At 52.4% G+C, this 20,725-nt stretch overlaps 1 protein-coding gene across 1 annotated transcript; it reads left to right on the top strand.

The window, feature by feature from the left end:
- On the top strand, positions 36 to 18,966 carry SYNGR3 (synaptogyrin 3). The gene is made up of 4 exons (XM_021412170.1): positions 36 to 206; positions 9,509 to 9,749; positions 15,227 to 15,369; positions 16,881 to 18,966. Exons 1-4 carry the CDS (start codon positions 108 to 110, stop codon positions 17,088 to 17,090), a joined length of 693 nt encoding a protein of 230 aa, XP_021267845.1. The 5' UTR covers positions 36 to 107; the 3' UTR covers positions 17,091 to 18,966.

The following is a 20,725-nucleotide window of genomic DNA, read 5'->3' on the forward strand; positions in this document are numbered from 1 at the left end:
GCGCGCGGGGGGCGGGAGGACAGGCGCGCGGCCGGCGCGGGGCGCGCGCGTGGCTCGGCTCGGCTCGGAGCGGCGCGGGAGCGAAGCGGAGCGGGCGGCGGAGGAAGATGGAAGGAGCGTCCTTCGGTGCGGGCCGGGCCGGCGGCGCCGTCGACCCCCTGGATTTCCTCAAGCAGCCGCAAACCATCCTCCGGGCGACGGCCTGGGTAAGGCGGGGCGGGCAGCGTGCGGTGGCCGGGCACAGAGCGGTGCCCGTGGCAGCGTGCGGTGCCCGTGCAGTCTGCAGTGCCCGGGTATTGTGCGTGCTCATGTGGTGTGCGGTGCCCGTGCGGTGTGCAGCCAGCAGGCACCGTGCAACGGGCGGTGCTTTGGCTGCTGGCTCCCGTGGGGAGTTCCGTGAGGACGGGGCAGGGTGCACCGGGCGGATGATGCCATAGTCTTGCAGTGGTTTAGTCCCTGGTGCTTGAGCAAAGCATGAGAGAACGGTGCAGCACAGAAGCAGAGGACATTTTCTTCCCATCCATGCTCTCTGCGTGCATGTGTAAGAGAGATGAAATCTTACAGCCAGCCCTGCCCAGCTCCCTCTGTTCATCCAAAAGGATGTCATATTTGCTGGCTCTTTCCCATACGTGAGTTCTGCCGCTCAGGGGGGAATGGGAGGTGGGATCTGTGCTGCAGCCACTCGGTGAAGTGTTTGCCCATTGCTGCTCCATGAATAAGCAGCCAGAGAGCTGCCTGCCAGGCTGCAGTGCCCAGCTCTCACCTGCTACAATCTTCAAGCATGCATGGCCAGGGAGCTCTGCAATGCCCAAAGCCCCCAGCATGGAGTCTCAGCCCTGCTCCTGCAGGCTCTGGTTCTCAGAGTTGGGCCCTGGGGGCTCATCCTCACACATGCATGGAGGGCATGGCTGCTGGCTCTGTGTCACCTTCAGCAGTGCCACACGCGTGCAGCAAGGGAAGGAGAGGTATGAGGGAAGGGGCTGCCCCTCTAGGTGCCATCGCACAGCGTGCAGGGAGCACCCTGGGGTGCCTGAGCAGCCTAACATGGGAGCATGCACTTATCTTCAAGCACATGAGCAACTCCAGCTGCAATCACATGCTCAAAGTTCAACCACATGCTTAAGTGTTTGGCTGGATTGGAGCCAGTGAACTTGCCAGGGCTTTCAGAAAGCCCTTGGCTCCATTAGTGGGAGAAGGTGGAGGTTATGGATGTGGAGCATCCAGATGTTGGGCAGGGTTTGTGTGGCTCCTGCTGGCAGGCATTTCCTAAGAAGCATCATTTCAGTCTGGAAAACTTGGTTGGGATCCGTTGGGATCCTCTGCATGTTAAACCATTGGCAACATGTTGGTTTGGGCACAGTCAGATAAATCACTGGCCAACAGGTGTTGAGTTGGGTTCCCCTTAAAAAGATCTGCGAGCACTCACTGAGAGAGCTCACCCTCCTTGTGCTTGGGGGTTGGACTTGTGGGCGACAGGAACAGCATATGGGAGACAAACTAAAAATCCCAGCTTAGAAGGTATTCGTGTGTGTATTTGGTGGCTGTTCAGTAGAGAAGTCATTCATTTTGTTGGTCTGGGTTCAGAAAACTGAGCGCGTACAACTATAGAATGGGTCAACTCTAAGCAGGTGGAGGGGCCTGTTGGCTTTTATGGATGTGACATACACAGGGTTTACGGTATGCACAGGAAGTACACGTTGAAGCCGTGTGGATGCTTCCCTTGTCTCACATGTGCTGGCAGATCTGTTGTGGACCCCTCCCTTGCAGGTGCAGCATGGGGGTGTGGAGTCCCCATGCTGTGATGCTGTGACCCCGCTGTGTGCCGCTGGCTGCCCTCCAACACGAGCAGGGGTGTGGTCTGTGTGAGCTGGGCGCTTGGGGCCAGTTTTCATTCTGCCCGATGCATGGCCACTGTTACTTCTTGCAGCTTTTGCAAAGCAAAGTGTGCCCCGGCTCTTTTTAGCTTTGCTGCTCGTGCCAGATCAAACCCACAGCCTGTTTTAAGATGGAGAGCTTGGACGGAGGCGGCAGGCGATGCACTACAAAGCAGCATCTGTCTAAGATCTCGCTGCCTTTCTGTTCCACCCAGAACCTCTCCTTTGCCAGGCTGGAATGTGCGGCACAGCCCCACAGCCACTGCAGCGTTCCATTGCTTGCTTCACAACCCCAACCTTTGCTGGCCTGCCCTTACCCACAGCCTGTCTGGGTGTAGGTGTTGGGGTGGTTTATTCATGTGATTCCTCTTTCTGCCGCTTGTTGTCACATCTTTTTAAGCACGTTTAACCTGTGTTGTAGGAGCAAACCTTGGAGGCTTAGTCCTTGCTGCCATTATAGAATCACAGAATGGTTGGGTTGGAAGGGACCTTAAAGCCTCCCCATCTCCCTCAGCCTGTCCTTGCAGAAGTGCTCCAGCCCTCTAAGCATCCCCATGCCCTCTGCTGGCCCCCCTCCAGCAGCCCCATGTCTCTCTCGTGCTGGAAGCCCCAGGCCTGGACGCAGAACTCCTGATGGGGCCTCATGAATTGCAGAGCAGAGGGGGACAGTCCTCTCCCTGCGCCACTGCCACCCCCCTGCTGATGCAGCCAGGTTGGCCTTCCGGGCTGCAAGTGCGCACTGCTGGATCATGTCCAGCTTCTTATCCACCAGGACCCCCTCACAAGTCCTTCTCTGCAGGGCTACTCTCAATGTGTTCTTCTGTGTGTTCACATAGCTGGGATTGCCCCAACCCAAGTGCAGTACCTTGCACTGGGCCTTGTTGTACCTCATTTGGTTCTTGCAGGCCCATGTTTCAAGCCTGTCCAGGTCTGTCGGGATGGTGTCTCCTTTGGAGGAGGGGGCTGCCTTGGTGGCCCTTTGGGATGTGCTGGTTCGAATGAGATGTGGGCAATGGGGACCCTTGCTTTGGGCAGCCAGTCAACCCACTGCCCACTGGCTGCTGCCCACTGTCGGGGTTTCACCACCTGTCATTGCCAAGCAGGACGCAGCTCCGCTCTGCAGCTCCAGCAGTGGCTTTGGGGCTGCGGGTTCAGCCCTGGTGCTGACAAATGGATGAATGGTGACTTCAGGTTAGAAATTCCCAAATGTAAGTTTTGGTGAAAGGGGATTCCTGATCCTACCTCATACCGTAACCTCTCCGCACATAGCAATTCCTAATATCTGAAAGAAGAAAACCTCTCCTGGCATGAACTGTAAAATCAAAAGCTGGAAAGAACCATTTAACAGTTCCTCATTCATTTCTTCCCTGTCTGTCTGATGCAGTTCGTCAGAAGAAGATGTGATCATCCTTGTGGTTTCCTTCTCAGGCATTTTTTGCACAGCGAAACAAACTTGGTGCTCACCAGGGCCTGTCTGCAGAACCATGAACTCCCCTCCCTGTAGTACCATCGCTGTCAATGCATCTGAGTGGCCGTGCAGCTTTTAAGGGGAATTGTTTGCTTAATGCAGATGTAGATTTGGCTTTTAAAAGCAGTTATGGTAAATACACTATTAAAGTAAATGTTTTTGGTAATTCACATGAATTTCAGAAGAAGCAACACTTAAAAGCCTTTTTCCTTGACATGTCAGCTTTCATCCCGAGAGCTGGCAGCTCAGCATGTGTGCTTTGGGGTTTCTTCTGCCGTGCTGGATCTCTGCAAGTTTCCTACAGCTTCAAGGACTACTTCAGCATTTCCTTACAGGGACTTGCGTGCAACTCAGAGTCGCTGCACTGTCCTGGGGTGTGTGCCATGGCACAGCACTGTCTGCAGCTGGCACCTGCCCTGCGCTGCCTGGAGCCTTCCTGGTTTCCTAAAGCTGAATGAGAGTGTAGTTCATCACCTGTTCGTGGAGAGCTGTTCCCGTGCAGTGTTAGCTCACTGAGCCCAGCATTTTGTTCGGGTTTTCCTTGCCTTTAAGAGCATAACCTTTGTTAGAGGATGGGACAACAGCAGCCAAAACTGATTGCCTAGCTTGGGCGTAGCAGCGAGTAGAAATCCCCATGAGCTTTGATATGCAGTAGTGAACTTACAGGACCAGAGGTTGCTTTGGCTCAGATCCAGCAGAAGTCTTTATGTCCTTTTCACTGAGCTGTATATTAGTCCATAATACGGCAAATCGTTATCTTTCTGCTAGATACATGTGCTTTGCTGAGGAATGAGTTGGGTAAGAGCTATGCTGGGTTGGATGTGTTGGGGTAGGAGCCAGTTCTTGGAGGGGGCAGTGGGCCCTTCCTGTCCTCTTTTGGGCTCGTTTAGTTTCTCTGGGAGGGTGAAAGGGGCTGCTGCCTGCTCATGGCAAAGGCTGTGTTTGTTTTTATCAGAAAAAAACGGCTCAGGAGCAGAGGAGCCAGGCAGCAGCAGAAGAGCAAGGTTCTGGGATGGTCACTGCGCTGCACCCTGGGCACTGTGTTCCTCCTGCCTTCCTGAGGGACCTCTGCCCTGGCTGCAGGGTTCCCCAGCATGGAGGGCTCGTGGCTCCCAGAGAGGGGCTGCAGGGCTGGGCTCTGCCTCAGGAGCCTGCGGCCACTCTTGAAGTCAGTGCTGTGATCTTGGCTGCTCTGGGCTTTGTCTAGCCCTGCCTGCTTTCAGGAAGGTCACCAGATTTCCGTCTTAATTTTCTTTTTCCGTGGACTGGAGATTAAAGGCTGAACTTAAAGTTTACGTTTTTGTTAATGAAATTGTACAGAAGTTTCACTACATCTGAGCTTAAGATGCGACTGAATTATCGTTTTCCTGTCATCACCGATTCCAAACGCTGTCAGTTTGATGTGTGCTCAGATTGCGCCACTAGATCAGGGGCTTTGAATGGATGCTGTGTTTCAACCAACATCTTTTGCTGCATTAGAAAAAGTAATTCAGTAAAAAGCAGTCATGTGGTCATCAACATGCATCCTTCACAGGCTGATTAGCCCATTAGACATGTCCATAACCCTATTAGGGTCAGCATCACGCTATCCGGTTCTGTGCCAGAAACTGCGTCAAGTCTTTCCTTTGTGGTCAGATCCCCAGTCCTCGTGGGAGATCTGGCAGTGCTTAGGGTGGTTCTTGGCCTTCGTGCTCCCCAGTGAATTATGCAGCTGTTTGCTGGAAACTTTGCTGTGACTGTCAGCTGTAAAGATGAAATGGAGAGGACGGGGGACCGGATTCCCCCCAGAATCTGAGCTCAGTGGGTGTGAAGCACTGGGGTACAGCCCAGCTCCAAGCAGGGTGTCACTGCGGTATGGTGCAGCTCCAGCCCAGGGCCCAGTGGGGGCTGAAATGCCTGGTGCTGGGCAGGACGTGGCCTGTGCCTGTTTGACCTCACTAGTTTTTCCTTCTTGTTTGTGCTCCATCCTCACTCAGGGATGGTTCAAGGAGCAGAGGGGGCTGCAGAAGGCAGCATCTGGCAAGGGCTCACCCTGATGTCAGTGCTGGCTGTGTCTATCCGGGTTGTGCCAAGCACCATTGACTGAGGGCTACTGCAGAGCAAATTAGGGGTAGATCATTTTTCTCCGTGCATTAAATTTCCTTGATGTTGACATTAGCAATTGCTTGCATGTGTAATCAAAGCAAGGATCTGCAGTCTCCTACAACCCCACACCTTCTGGTAGTGTATTTTTATAGGCCCCCAATTGAAGCACAGTGCATCGGCAGTGGAAACGTCTCACCTTAAAATGGCTGACAGCTCACATGCTGACGCTTTCAGCTCATGTTCTCGCGTTTCTTTGCTTTTTGTTTTCCTTGTGACGACTGTGCTCAGATTGCCAGGACTCCATACGCACATTTCAGGGGTCTGGGTGACAAAAGGCTGAAAGCAGTGTGGATAGAATACCTGCAGGTCTGGGGTCCAGCAGGCTCATGCCCCAGGAGGGGATGTAGATCGGCAAAGGGCAATGGCAGACCCAAGCCAGAGCAACCTGGCCAGCCACCTATATCCAGATGGCAAAACCTGGTGAGAGCAAGCCCTGCAGCAGGCTGCTCCTTCTCTTCTTCAGGAAAAAGCTAGTGTCATTCAGTGGCGTGCTGCCCACCAGCTGGGCACAGGCACCTGCCTGCCCCAGAGCCCCTGAGGTGCACCGCTGGAGCACTGGTCAGAGGGTGATGCTCAAAGCCCTCTGGTTTCAGCTGTGCAGCAGTTGTTTCCCAGAGTCATGGTCTGTACTCAAACCCCATCGCAGGTCACTGTACTCACACCCCTTTGTCCTTTGCTGCAGAAGTGCTTCCTGCCTGGCAGTGTCCCCTCTTGCTCGGGGATACTGGGCAGCTGTGTTTGTGCTTCCACAAGCAGCTCATCTATGTTGCTCTGTGTACAGTGCTTCATGCATCCTCCTAACCAGAGCGGTTCTCCATCCACTTGAGGAGAGTCTGACCTTGCATTTTCTCTCTCAAATCTCTGGTGAACTGGTTGAGGGCTTGAGCAAGTGAGGGCTTTGTGGGTAGCTGGGGACTGGCACTTGTTTTTTGTGAAGTTCAAAAAAGTTCCATGGGTTTTACTTTCCCCCATCTACCCTCATTTCCTCAACTTTCTTTTAACCTACACATAGCAAAGCAACACCAAATCTGTTCTCATTAAAATGAGAATTACCAGCACCAGTTGTTGTTTTATTTTGTTATGTATTTTTTTTTTTTCAGAAAATTAATATCAATCATGAGGAGAGGGGGGGAAAGAACATGGAAAGACTTGTTCTCACTGACAAGCATGTTTTGACAGGTGTCCTTCAGTCAGCACTGATGTTTTGAGTACCCCCATCCAACACATGCGCTCAGTGCTTGTTGCTGGGCTGTGCATCCTGTGGGGGTCTCAGCTCTCAGCCCCGCATTCCTGTGGGATCCCCCAGCTGCAGGATGGATGCAGTTCTCTGCACTGAGCGGAGCAAAACTCATTGGAATTCAAAGCTAAGCAGTGAGACATCTGCAAGTACCATCTCTGGTGACATTTGCATTGGTCTCAGGAGTGCTGTGTGCATCCCGGGCACCTTTTGGCTTTTGTGCTCCTCCACGATTGCTCTCTGGGCATCCTCCTTTGACGGGTATCCAGTCCTGCATTCCAGCCATGATCCTGTTGATGTGCTCTGCTCAGCGTGGGTTTTGCCTTCTCCTAGGGGTAGCACCAGTACCGTGGGCAACCCCAGTACTGCATCATCCAGCCAGGCTGTGGGCATGGGAGGCATCTGAAAGCACCAAGAAGTAAGGCAGGCTGCTAATCCTGGGAGGATTTAGTAAAACACTTATCTGAGAAGCTAACTACAAGTTTACTGGCCTGCCAGAGAAATAATCCAGTGGAATCAGAGGTTCTCAATTATTCATGTTTTCCAGAATCACATTATTTATTCCAGGGCCTGTTTTATAAATGCTGCTGCTATTTCTGATAGTAAATAACAATTTTGCATTATTTATGAACAGATTTTTACAACTGCTGATATTACAGCTGCTGCCAAAGCACTGGGAAAATTATTATCGCTGTTTGTTGTTGCTTATTGCTTCTCTCTTACAATGCAGCCCTCTCGTTCTTTGCGTGATGATGTGGCCATCACGGTGAGACAACGAGAAGCAGGGTGTGAATGCAGGCGGTGACTCACATTAGCAGGGAGCTTGTGACAGTGCTTGGAGCTGAGAGGACTGGGGAAAGGACCCCAGGCCTTGGTTAAATTCGAAGATGAGGGGATGCTTGGAAGGAAAGCAGAATGTCCGGGTGGCACAGGGATGCCAGCTTAATTGGCCAGCAGGTCCTAGAGCATCTCCATCACCCAACAAGTGAGCTTGAATTGCGAGTGCAAGAGGAGTGAGCTCCTGGTGAAAGGTTTAGAGATGAACTCTGTCCCTGGTGGGTTTGTGGAACTGGGAGTGAGCATGGGGCAGGTGCTCTGCGAGCTGCTTGCGCACCTAAGGCGGGATGTTCTCCAGATTATTTGTGCTACTTCTGCTCATCATTTATTCCAGATGACACTCTACAGAAAAAGAAAATACCCTGCACCAATCTGTCATATGTTTGCACTCTTGTAGACCTGCTTCTTTGTTGTCCCCTCCAATATGGAGGGGAGTTAGTGGAGATGATCTAAGGCAGGTTTGCTGATGAGACACTTGCATTTGCAAGTAGCTTCAGTTGGAACTGCCTCTGTCCCAGCTTCACCCCAGTGCTGGGAGGAATGTGGAGGAGAGGGAGAAGGGCTGTCCATGTGGAATCCTTCAGGGCAGCCATGCGAAAGACATGTGGCCAGTGCTTGTGCTGTCACAGCATTACACTGCGGTGTGCTGGAAGCTTTCTGAATGGTTTGCTTGTTGTCGGTTCTGCTGCCCCTACGCACTAGGGAGCAAGGTGAAGTGTCAGCAGGCAGAGTGACTACAAGGGCCGTGGACTGCAGGTAGCAGGTGGCTGTGAGCTGCTGCATCTGTCTGTTGCTTGTCTTGGTCTCGTGCCCTTAGTAAGGGCTGTGACTGCAGAGAAAGCAGTGGGGAGCTGTGTGTGGTCTCCGCCTGCATACGTGGCCTCTGGCTGCATCCTGGGAGCCAGCGGGGCGTGGAGGCATGCAGGGATCCTGTGGTGCTGGCAGCAAGTGCCAAGATCAGAGATGCACAGTATGGTGCAAGGGCATCCACAGGTCTTGCTGCTCTGAGCCCAGCAGTGGAAGCAGCAGCACAGCGCTACCCAGGCTGTAACAGAGTGAATGCGGGTGGTCCTGTGGCTTCTGCTTGCTGCCTTTGGTTTTCGAGGGGGATAAGAGACTTACCTGGGTATGCAGCACCGTGAATGGCATTCATAGACACAGCTGCATGCTACGACCCAGCTCCCTTCCTGCAGCCAGGATGTGAGGCAAAGCCCTGGGCGCTGGAGTTGAAGCTACTGTGGGGCAGCTGCCTCTCTCCATTGCTGTGTGCTGGGGGGCTGGGGCTCTGCTGTTGGCTCTGCTGTGGGTCCCAGCAGTCAGCAGCAGGAGTGGGGCGGCCACCAGCGAGCCCCTTCTCAACTGTCCCTTGCAGGGCTGTAACTGGGTCACTGCATAACAAATGCAGGTACTGCATCCTTCAGCCCCTGCTCTGGGGTTGAATTGCCCCATTGTTGGCATGGCAGCACAACCATAACCTCTTCCTCCTTCCCTTGGCACCCAGGTGAGCTGTTCCCCGTGCTCCCAAGCACCCCATCCACCCTTCAGTGTGCATTCAGCAGCTCTGTTATCTGTAACTTCATTTCTCTCTGCTCTGCAGTTACACAAGGGGGTTTATTGAGTGCAGCCTGATGGTGCAGAGCAGCACAAGCAGAAAGACTGTACAGAGACCTGACCAATCTGTTTAGTTTTTCCTTTCCTTCCCTCCCCATCTCTTAAAACACACTGCAAGCCAAGCCACTGAAAGCAAACAGGCTCACAGTGACAGGAGCCCTAGGTGCCATCCACCAGCCCATTGCATAGGGCCACTAGCCAGTTGAGTGTGGGGATCTAGCTAACAAATGCTGTGTTGTCGTGGAGCCTCGCAAGACTGAATCCAATTACGTTGCTGTTGGAAAACAGAGTTAAATGTAAACAGCTGCAAGTTGTGTTTTCTCCTTCCTTCTGCAGATCTTTTCCATTGTGGTGTTTGGCTCCATTGTGAACGAGTGCTATGTGAACAAGGATGGCACAGACCCTGAGCTGCACTGCATCTTCAACGAGAATGACAGTGCCTGCAGCTACGGCATTGCCATCGGCATTATTGCCTTCTTTGGATGCATGTTCTTCCTTGTTGTGGACCTCCAGTTCCAGCAGATCAGTAGCGTGAAGGACCGCAAACGAGCTGTCCTGCTGGACCTGGGCTTTTCAGGTATGACTTTGGCTTTGCTATGCTTGTCAAGGATACTGCTGGTTCTGTGGGATGTGCGGGGCCATTGCTGTACCCGCAGCTCCATACTTGAATCCTGCTTTCTTCTCTCAGGGCATGGCACAACTCGTGTCTTAGGGAGAAGGATGGGTTGTCTTATCCAGCGGTGAACCCAGGGGCGGCAGTGGGGAAGCCAGTGTGTGGCAGCTTGTGTTCAGTGGGGTGTCCTGCTCACCTGTGTTGCTTCTGAAACTAGGATCAGTGAGGTCACTCAGGGGAGTGATGCTTGGTGGTCACATCTCAGAGGCCATAGGGGACATTTTACCCTCTCACATCTCCTGTTTCAGCCTCTTAACAAAAGTCACTTCATCAGTTACATCTGGATCTGTTTTCACTTTGTACATGTGTTTCTGCACAAAGCTGAAACGTGCTTCTACAGCAGGAGCTGAGACACCATTGCTATCCCTCACTGCCTCCAGGGCTGGGGTTTACAAGTAGCTCTGGGTCTCCCAAGGACTCGCATGGATTGTCTGTGCTGTCCCAAGCCCTTGGCTCAGCCACATGAACAGGAGCTGATGAGCTGTGCGGTGCTGGGAGATACTGTCCTCTGCTTGGCTGCTCTGGGAGTTTTCTGGCTGAGTTTGCAGATGATGTTCTCGATTTCAGGCTCTTGTGTTAGCAAAGTCTGAAGGTGATTTATCCAGCACAAGCACAGCTGATGACTCTCTGGTCCCAAATGAAAACATCCGTCATCGTCAGTCTGTGCTTGCCTGTAGTTAAGGATGTCCTCTCCTTGCTGGAAAGCTCATTTCCATGGTGCTACAGCTCCGGTGTCCAGCCCTTGTGAGATGATATTTACAGCCCCTTCCGTGGGGCTTGGTGCCTGCAGCTCTTCAAGTCATATGGAGGGGAAATGTCCACATCCATCTTCTACCTGAATGTGTCTCGGTGTGAGGCTGTGATCTTCCCCTGCCTTTCACCATGTAACAGCTGCACTCTGCCTTGCCAGGTGTATATGAAATGGGGCCATTTCTGCTTTGTTCCTCTGTTGCCCTTGTCACACGTCGTGTGCAGTCATGGGGCTCTGCAGCAAGCTGCAGAAGATGGGCTTCTGCCCTGCAGAGCTTCTGTCCCACAGAAGCTGCTCTGCTCATGCAGACAGGCTTCAGTATTGCACCAAGGCTCTGTCCTGGTAAATCCTCCCCATACACAAATTCCAAACACAGCTGGCCTGCCAGTGCTGACTTTATTACTGGGACCAGGGAATCAGTGTGCATACTCTTGAGTGCATTGTGTCACCTGCATGGGTCCTTCCTTCTCCCTTGGTTCTTCCTCTCTGCATGCTTCTTGGTAGAAAACAGGCAGACCACTTCCAGGTTGCAAAGCAAACCACTTACAGGCAAGTTGTGCTACTGGGAGGGATGTGAGAGTGGCAGCACCCTTCTTCCCTCAGCTAGGTGCCAGAATCTGCCCTGTGTCTGGCCTTCCCCTGCTACTTGTGCAGGCTTGAATCGAGGGTCTTGGCATGGGACATGGGTATGGAGGGGACCTTCCAGCTCCTTGGCTCCAGACCCCATTTTTGCAGCATGTATCCTGCTTCATACCTTAATCAGGCTCCATCCTGGAGCTCTCATTTGCTGATTGAGAGCTGCACTGCATGTCTCCTCGCACCAGATGGACTCTGCGTTCCCTTCCGCATGCCTGCAGTCCGTGCCTCAGCCTGGATTCCTCTCTCTTGATCATGGGTGGCCAGAGCTGTGCATGTGGACCTGTTTCTAGCATCCTTACAAAGGCACTCAGACCCCGTTTCTCCTTTCCATCAGTTCTAGAAGCCATCAGCAAATGGCCCACATCAGTCAGGAGGATCTGAGCTCCCAAATCGTACCGTGATTCAAGCAGTGGCACCAACTGTTGGTACACACAATACTCAGTGTGCAAAACACCCTTCTGCTGTGGGTGTTTTCACATTTCAGTGGGAGATCTCAGGGTGGGTTCATGCCCGCTGTATTTTATTCCATTCCTGTTTCTGTGCCTTCACTTTTCTGAAGTTATAGCTGCCCCAAACCTTCTGTACTGCTGTAGCCTGTAAACCCACTCACACAGAAACTCCAGGCAGTTGGTTGCTTCCAGAAGCAGATCTTGCAGCACAGATCGAATGCGGGGTTTTGCTGCCATGTGACCCCAAGCAGCCTGGGGCATGCAGCCTGTGGGCTCTGCATGCTCAGAGCCAACCTGTATATACATGGCAGAGTGCAAACTGAGTGTCATTTGCATTGACTGCCTCTGTGTTAGTCACTAGAGACTTTATCTGTGGACTCTTAGAGCTGCACCCTTCCTCTTTTTTTCCTCCTGGGCTCTTGATTTCCTCCTACATGTGACTGTTTCATCCTTTCTCTCTGCATGTGATCTCTTCATTACTGTGTGCCTTAATATAAAAGCTGAAAATGCATTTGGGAAATAAGAGGGTGAGGAGCGTGCTAGGGTAAGAGGGAACATTGTGAATCAAGCAGTGAGTGGGTGGGATGAGAGAGAAGAAGGTCACTCCTGTCCCTTTGCCTGGATTCCCCCAGCACCTGGTGCTGGCTGCACAGAAGCAGAAGAGGCAACTGTTGCCTATGAAGGTCGTGGGAGGAGTTGGTCAAATTGCTAACCCACAGCTTCCTTTCGCTTGAAGGAGGGAGGACTTGTACACCAGATCAGTGATGGGTCAGAAGGCTCACACCAACAGCTTGCTGCTCCCACCCCAGCTGTGCAAGGAGCATTAGCTGCCTGCAGTACAGAGGTTATCCCCACAGTGGGACTGCCCCACGGGGCACTGGGAGCTTTGCCTCTTGCAGCCTGAGTCTACAGGTAGGTGATGCTGGGTGCAGGCAGGACGGCCACAGTGCTCTGTCAGCGGCACTTGCAACTTTGTCCTCCATCTGCTCCCGTAGATACAGCTGCTCCTGTAGATATGCGTTGCTTGGAACCGGGTAGTAATTATGGCTGTAATGTATCTTTCCTGGTGTTTGCACTCTGTTGTCTGTAGATCCTAAAACTGTAATTATCTGTTGGCTCTTACAGCTCTTCCTGGTATTTTCCTTCTCCCTGGTATGCTGGAGGGTGCAGAGCTGCTCCAGTGCATGTTTCCACCAAGAGTCAGGAGCAGTGCTTGTGGCCACAGTAACCCACTGTCAGCTCAGCCCCTTTCTCTGGTTCTTAAAATCCATGGGTAACAGCCCACACCTCCCAAATGCCCATTTCCACTTGATCCTGGAAATACGCTGAAGCTATGGGACATGACAGAGAAATCATGAGACAGTGCCCAGCTGGCACCAGAGCAGCCTGGCTCCTGGGATACGCAGGTGAGAGGAGGCAGCAGTGATCCCAGGCATGATTCACGGTGTTGGGCACAGTCTCATCACACAGGAGTGCTAACAGAGGGTGAACATGATCACAAATGGAAACTGGTGCTGGTACAGAACAAAAATAGTTCCTCCTAGAGCTCGCTGGGAAGCCTGATCTCACACACAGGCATGTGTCAGCTTTCCAAATGGCATAAACACTGCCTTGTACTTCTGGAGGTGCACACAATACCTGACCCTGTCTTGTCCACTGGCAGCAATACTGCATTCCCCTTTTCCCAGGGGCTGCAGAGAACCAGTTTTCTTCTCAGGAACTCAGCAGAGCTGTCCTGACATCAGGAGGACAGAGGCTTGTCTGCATCATGAAACCTCACTGAGGAGCACGTGGGCAGCAGCAGGAGCAACGCCATCCGGGCACTTCCCACCAAAGCACTGAAGGTCTCAGACCTCAGCAGTCAGCACTGGGCAGATCAGCAGCTCCAGTATCTGTATTGCAGAGGAAGTTGTAAGCTGCAATACCCAGCACAGCCGGTGCACGGTCAGAGATGTGGGTGATGTCATTTTAACTCCTGAAAACCGTTGGAAGATACCATCGACAGATGGGGTTTAGAGCGCTAGGCGGTGGGGAGTCCCTGTGTCATGGCTGTGGCACAGCGTCAGCTTTGTGACACTGAGGTTCTTCCAAACAAGTCCACTCCCTGTAAACCAGCAATACAGCCTAGTCCTGCTGGAGGACCCCACTGCCCCATTGTTCCAGCCCTGGGTAGCCCCACAGGATGCCTCTGAGCATCCGCAGCAGTGCTGCCAGTTAACCTACAAGGAGCTGCTCTCACATTTCATCTCTGGTCTTTTGTCTTTCCAACACTGCTGTGTCCAGAAATGTGTGGATTTGGAGCAAGAAACTTCGTCCTGAGTTTTGCTCTGTGGACATGGGAAGTCTCATTTACCGTGGAGGACAAGCGGATCATCCTGAGAGTGAAAATGCGTATGCAGAGGTGGCTTTGGTAGCAGGCATTAGCCATGTTCTGCAAAAAAAGCTGTTTTGTTAGCCTGGGATTCAGAGGAGGAAAGTATGGGTGATCCTATCTGGAGGGTGTGTTGCTGTGAGGGCAGATCAAGAGCCTGGCTTGGCTGGGCTGGCCAGAGCATCTGCCCCAGGTCCAGTTGTGTAAGAAAAGGAAACAAGGAGTGTGTTCTCCTAAACTGCAGTTAGGCACAAATTCTGAATTGAAGGCAAGATGTATGCTAAGCTTTATAAATCTTGCACAGTGTTTGGACACGAGCATGCATTTTTTATCATACTTAAGAGCTGGTAAGATAAAGAGGGAAAAAGGAAGCTTCTTCCCTCTCCCTGCAGCCAGACTGTGCTATGCCCATGGGGCTGGCAGTGTGGCTGCTCACTCTGATGTGCTGTTAATCCCTGGGAAGAGGCTTGTAGCTCAGCATCCCGCTGCTGGGCCTGGATCTCTGCGTGCACATTGGCCAATGTCGGGAGCTTTGTGCCGGGGATGCTCAGAAAGCTGGAGGCCCTTAAAAGAGCATCATGGAAGGCTCCAGGTTATGCAGCTTCTTTTCCCAGCACTGTAAAGTGTTACTGCTCATTACAGTGTGTGCTTGTGGCTAGCTTTGTGACTGTTCTGAGTTCCCTGACATCAGGCACTGCTGTTGGTTGGTGATTGAATTAGAGGAACTGCAGCCGTATCTTGCTCAGCCAGCTTTGGTTCCAGTAAGAAATTATCACCGGAGCATTTTTGCTCGGTCCCTGGAGCGCAGCGAGGCTGGGAGCAGGCACACAGCCCCCTCCACTTGCTGAGCAGCTGTGCAGTGTCTAAAGGTTGTGCTGTCCCTGCAGGGCTTAAGGTCAAGGTATGGTTTAGGTGAGCTAAACTGAAGGTAGGCAACAGACAGGATGACGCTACAAAGTTTCCTCCAGTTCAGTTTTTTCAGCAATTGTAAATTCACCTCTTTCAAAATAGCTCTGCTTGGGCCACACCACAGGACAAGGCACCCAGGATCACTGTTGCTGTTTGAATGTCTTGGTGGCAGTGTTCGTGCATCAGCACCCAGAACTCTGGGGTCCTTGCAGCAGAGGAGGTGGTGGCAGTATCAGCACTGACTAGCTCTGTTCTCCTCCAGGTTTCTTGTCCTTCCTGTGGTTTGTAGCCTTCTGCTTCCTAGCAAACCAGTGGCAGCGGACAACGATGAGCAAAGGGGCTTCGCAAGGAGCAGATGCTGCCCGAGCAGCAATTGCCTTCTCTTTCTTCTCCATCATCGTCTGGGTGAGTTCAGCTTCTGAACATTTCAGGGGCCCTACCTCTAGGGACCTGCAGCTCTTTATGTAGGGGTACAGCTCTACACCCAGGGCGTTATGGTACAGCTGCTGCCTGCCACTGTGGTGGTGAGGGTCCAAGCACCGCGTGGAGCAGATACCTGTCCCCAGAGCTGGGCTTTGTGCCTGTGGATATCCACAGGGCACGGATTTAATGTTTGCAGAAGAAATGACCCAACTGAGAGCTAGACTGGGGAGAGGAGAAATGAAACCTACTATGGGCTCAGCACTGAGCTGAATGAGGAATCTGGGGCACAGTTTGGGGAAGTGAATCCTGGTGAGTGGTGAAGGGCTGTACTGAAGAAACCTGCAGTCCATCCTTCTCCCTCTGCAGGGAGCTGAAACTGTGGTTTCTTACCCAGGAAGCCCCAGTTCCAATCCCCTCTTCCTGGGAACTTCCAAACTTCTCCTTCTCCTGCAGCTGGCAAGTTGCATTTCTATCGAAAACATATTGCTGCCCACGTGCTACCCTCATTTCAGACCCCAGGGAGCAGCTTGGTTTGAAGGAAATGAGTCCCCAGGAGCAGTACACCATGACGAGCCTGTCTCATAGGGTTGTGGGGGATTTTGGCAGCCCCTAGGGGAAGTCAGACTCGCTGGTCTGCTGCTTTCCCCAGGAGAGGTGCAAAATGCTGCAGCAAATGCATGAGATCCATTGCAGACAGTTGCTAGACCAGGCCTGTGCACAGCAGTGCCTGCAGCTCTTGGGCTCAGTGCTGCCCTGATACCAGGGCCAGGGAAGTTATGTTGGGTCAGGGAAGATGCCAGAGGGCCATGAGTGGAGAGCAGGGGAGCACCTGGGGGGCTTACAGGGAGGACTGGGGGGATGCCAGTCTGGATGTCTCTGGGCAGTTTTTTTTATCCTGAGTCTGTCATTTATAAACTAATTGAATTGTTAATGAAAGCTCTTGAAATAAAGGCGAGTGCAGGGCGCTCACAGCTCTGCTGCTTGTATTTCCCACAATTTGCGACCTGAATACTTGCAACCTGGGAGAGGGTGAAGGAGTCTCCACAGGACTGACCTATTTCACTGGCCTGGGACAACTTCCACTCCCTGCAGTGGTGGGTTTGATGGTGCCAGTCTGTTGATGACAGGGGGAACCTGATCTGAACACAGCGTGGGCTTTGGTTTTGCGTGGGGAAAGCTCTTAGGTCCCCACGGAAGGTTTTGCTTTGCAGGGTGAATACGAGCAGTGTGGGGAGGCTGCAGGGCAAGCCCCTCCGTGAGGCCACTTCTGTGATTTGGGAGGCACGGAGGGTGGAAAAGGATGACAGAGGGAAGCACAGAGCGCTGGTGCAAGGTGTTGCGGTGTGGCACAGCGGTGCATGGCGGTGCAGCGCCAGTGTGCCCTGCACACCTGGCTCCTTGTGGGCCAGTGGTTTCTATGGCTGTGGAGGAGCAGGGGGCAGCCGTCACCCGCAGTGCTTGGCGCTCCCCCCAAACCTCTTCATCCCTTGCAGGTCGCGCTGGCGCTGAAGGCGCTGCAGCGGTACCGCCTGGGCACCGACATGTCGCTCTTCGCCACCGACCAGTTCGCCACCGACCCCAACGCCGCGTACCCCGGCTACCCCACCGGCAGTGGCATCGAGAGCACAGAGACCTACCAGAGTCCCCCGTTCACCGAGACCTCGGATGCCAACCCGAAAGGTTACCAAGTGCCAGCATACTGAGGGAGGAGGGCGCGCGGCCGTGTACAAATAGACCGAGTCCTATGGTGCAGTACAGTTAACCGGTTGATTGCAAATGTATTCAGTACCATTTCCTTAATGTGGCAAGTCAGTGCTGGGTTCCTTACTATTAGCTAGTTGTGCAGTGAATTCTGTACAGTGGTATTGGTTCTTGTCTTACCTGTCCAAGGGTTTTATAAAAGCAGTGTTCCCTCTAAGTCGGAAGAAAGAAGGTCGCTACTCCACGTGGCAGAAGATAACTCAGTACCTTCTCCGAGGCTTGTTTTAACACCGCTGGGCACTAGGTGCCACAGAGTGCCCGGGAAAGCCAAAAATACCTTTTCCTGCTAGAAAACACAGTAGCTGATGAGTTGTTTATCTCGTTCTTCCAGAGCTAACACAGATGTGGTCTCGTTGCAGCAAGGAGGGCTGAAGCTGGGGCGGTCAGCCCTGGGCTGGTCCTGCTGCTGGCAGAGCTTTCATGTACAGCACAGAGAGCAGAGGCCATGGAAAGTGCCAAATTTACAAAGAAATAAGTGGTGTCTGTGTTACTTTTATTTGTATATATTTATTGTACAAAAAACCACGACCAAACAGGTGTTTCAAACATAGTTCAGGGTGCAGGGGGCATGGGGGCACAGAAGTTTGGGTTTTTTGTTGAATATCCAAACTGCTTCTATGCTTCCACGCGGTTCTGGTTGAGAATACAGAAAGTTGTGTTTGAAACTTGCTTTGGAAAAGAATTCAGCAATAGTTGTCTGCTAATTAGAAATAGGCTTTTATCAGTGGAAAATAGGGCGTGTTACAGTTCCACTTCGTTGTGGAGTTGTTGAAGTTTGCAAATTTACAGATAGTTCTGATTGGCAACACTGAACTCTTGCTCACTCTCAGACCCAGAGCTGCCAACACAAAAGGTGTGGGTGCCTCAGTGACTCAAATTCTAAGTCAATTAGGAAGCAGATTGTAACTTGTGGTTTTTCTGCTGGGAGCAGCCACCATCTGCCGTAATTGCAGCAAAATCCTCAGGTGTAAACGTTTGTGTTGCACTGCAGTCCCTGGCGGTGTGGAATTCAAAGGGAGCACCGAAGGGACTCGATGGGCTTTGAAATCTGTTGTGGGGGTGCACGTGGCACACGTTTGCCAATAGTGGGAGAACAGAGCGAATGATAAATGACTGAGGAGGAGACTGAGTTCGGTTTCCAACAGAATTACAGCCTTGTTAATACCAGATTGATCTGAAAAATGCAGCAGATGCTCATCAGCAGCTGACCTGCTGGGTGTGCGGTGGCTGTGAGCAGAGCTGGGTGCTGCTGAGGGCAGAGCACGGTGGCTGAGCTGTGGGCCTGTCTGGGGTAGAGTCCCCCCCAGCTCACCCGGCTGCAGGGATCCTTCACTGCGCTGTTGTCGCTGGCAGAGCTGTGTGTTGCCTTCTGACCTCACAAGCAATAGATAAAGGACTGCCCCAGCTGTTCTTGTAGCAAAAAATCCAGCGGTTTTTTGTCATCATCGTTAGCACAGCTCATTTCTGCTGCTAAATTGCAAATAAATGCGTTAATTAATAAGCAGCAAAACTCATCACAGGCAGTCATTATCAGTGACAAAATGCATAACTTGAATACCCCACTATTTAGGTCAGATTAAAACTTGCATTCACAGTGAGCGCTGGCTTTCCTGGATCCGGATCTGCCAGCGCTGCCAGAGCTGTGCATTTCCCAACTCTGATGCTTCTCCTGCAGAGCTGCAGAGCCCTGCCCTCTGTGTGTAGTGACACAGGGACCTGACATCCCTTACAGCTTTTCCTTGCAGTGACAGCACTGGGTGCTCCACAACTTCCCCCCAGTACCTTTGCGTCCACTCTGAGGTCTGAACTCAGTGTTAGGAAGAGCTCAGCCCCGCTGCCGGCGTGGCTGCTCCCTGCAGCAGCAGGAGGATGCTGCACTGCTGATGGAGGAGGCTCCTGGAACTGATGCAAGAAGCAAGAAAGGTGCCCTGGGGGTGTCTGCAATCGGCCTGTGCTGGTTGAGGTAGGTGAGCAGTGAGAAATTTGTGCACTGAGTGGGGACACCCAAACTCCCGTACAATATAAGCCTAAGTTAATTCTCTGACCCTTGTGATTTTTCTAGAGCCAGTCTTGCTGAAAAAAAAAGGGCAAAAGATTTTAATACAGGGTACAGTAGAACTGTAGCAATATTTTCCTTAGAGGGAACACTGAAATTTTAGCAGCACAAACAGTACTTGTGTTAATATTTTAGCAAAATTATAATCAATTTAAATGTTTAAATTGATTGTATGTGAGATAATGTTTGTTCGGTACATTGTATTTTTTCTAACTATATAACTGTTCCAGAGTTTCCTTGTAACCGTAAAGAACTAAAGTTCTGTCTGACTGCGAGAAGTGTCCTGATCAGTGGTGTAAACGTGCTGAATATTACAACATCTGAATGTACGCACCCCAGGCCTACATTGCATTTCTTTTCTTTCCACCCCTCCCACCCAGCGGCTGTGGGACATGGACGCACACCCCCACACACCCCCACGCCGTCACTGGCCTAGGAGCAGCCACCGTGGCTTGGGGACGACAGCAGCACAACTGTGACTTCATCCCCAGGCTGAGCACCGCTGTTCTTCTCAAGGTCAGCTTCTTCTGACAGTCGTTGCTCCCCAGAATTCATTACTGCGTTTAAATTCCGCTTGGCGCTGTGAGTGTGCGAGGACCTGGATGTGCTGTACTCAGCAGGAGAGGAGGAAGGGGCTTGGGAGCCCACGTTTCCTGGCAGGGGTGAGGCAGAGCAGGTGCTGCTCCATGGAGCTGAGAAGGGTATCCGTGGTCCGGCCACGCCGACACCACTGGAGGAACCTCCCCGTGCTCCGGGTGCTGCTGGGGCAGGCAGGAAGCCCGCAGGCATCCCTGAGTTGGTGCAGTTTTTGCAGGCAGCAGTGATGAGGTCACCACAGTCACTCCTCAGTCTGCGTCAGGGTGGGAAAAAATGTAATTAACGTGGCACTGCGGCACCTAAGATACTCGTGCCTTGGAAACAGCAGTTATCCACCTTGAAAGCTAAACATTTTCTGGTTTGTTGGTGACTGTTGCTGTGTAACTCCCCATCCCCCAGTGACAGCACAGGCCGGTAGCCCACAGGGCCCCGCCGAATTAAAAAGTTAATTAAAGGAAGCGTGAGACACCAGCCCTCTCCCTGGCCATGGTGACACACGCCTACTCCAAGCACTCTGCGAGGCCCTGCAGTGCTCCCGGTCTGCTCTGTGTTACCGGTGCCATCTGTTAACTGTTGTAGCACCTTCCTGGTGCTGCTGAGGGCTCGGTCAGACTGTGTGTACAGGGGCAGGCTGAAACAGCACGGCCTCACGGGCTCATGGTCAGAGAATGACTGGATCCCTCCATTATCTCATGTGACGTTCAGTCTTACCATCACTCTTCATACTCACCATGGTACAGTGGACACTAGGGGCTTTCCTTGTAACCCTCCAGACCGTGCCAGCATTTTGCTGCCAATCCATGCCTTGCTGGCTGCTACCCCCATGCTGCTCTCAGAGGCTGTTGCAGAGCCCTCCAGAAGCCTGGCAGCTGATGGGCTGCCCTCAGCCTCGCGTGCTGACAGCTCCTGTGTAGCATCAGAGCT

This window comes from Numida meleagris, chromosome 13 (genome assembly GCF_002078875.1).
Source record: "Numida meleagris isolate 19003 breed g44 Domestic line chromosome 13, NumMel1.0, whole genome shotgun sequence".
Lineage (NCBI taxonomy): Eukaryota > Metazoa > Chordata > Aves > Galliformes > Numididae > Numida > Numida meleagris.

Coding starts and splice junctions, on each gene's coding strand:
- SYNGR3 (XM_021412170.1), top strand. CDS start 108: ATGGAAGGAGCGTCCTTCGGTGCGGGCCGGGCCGGCGGCGCCGTCGAC. Junction 207..9,508: donor TCCTCCGGGCGACGGCCTGG/GTAAGGCGGGGC, acceptor TTCCTTCTGCAG/ATCTTTTCCATTGTGGTGTT. Junction 9,750..15,226: donor GCTGGACCTGGGCTTTTCAG/GTATGACTTTGG, acceptor GTTCTCCTCCAG/GTTTCTTGTCCTTCCTGTGG.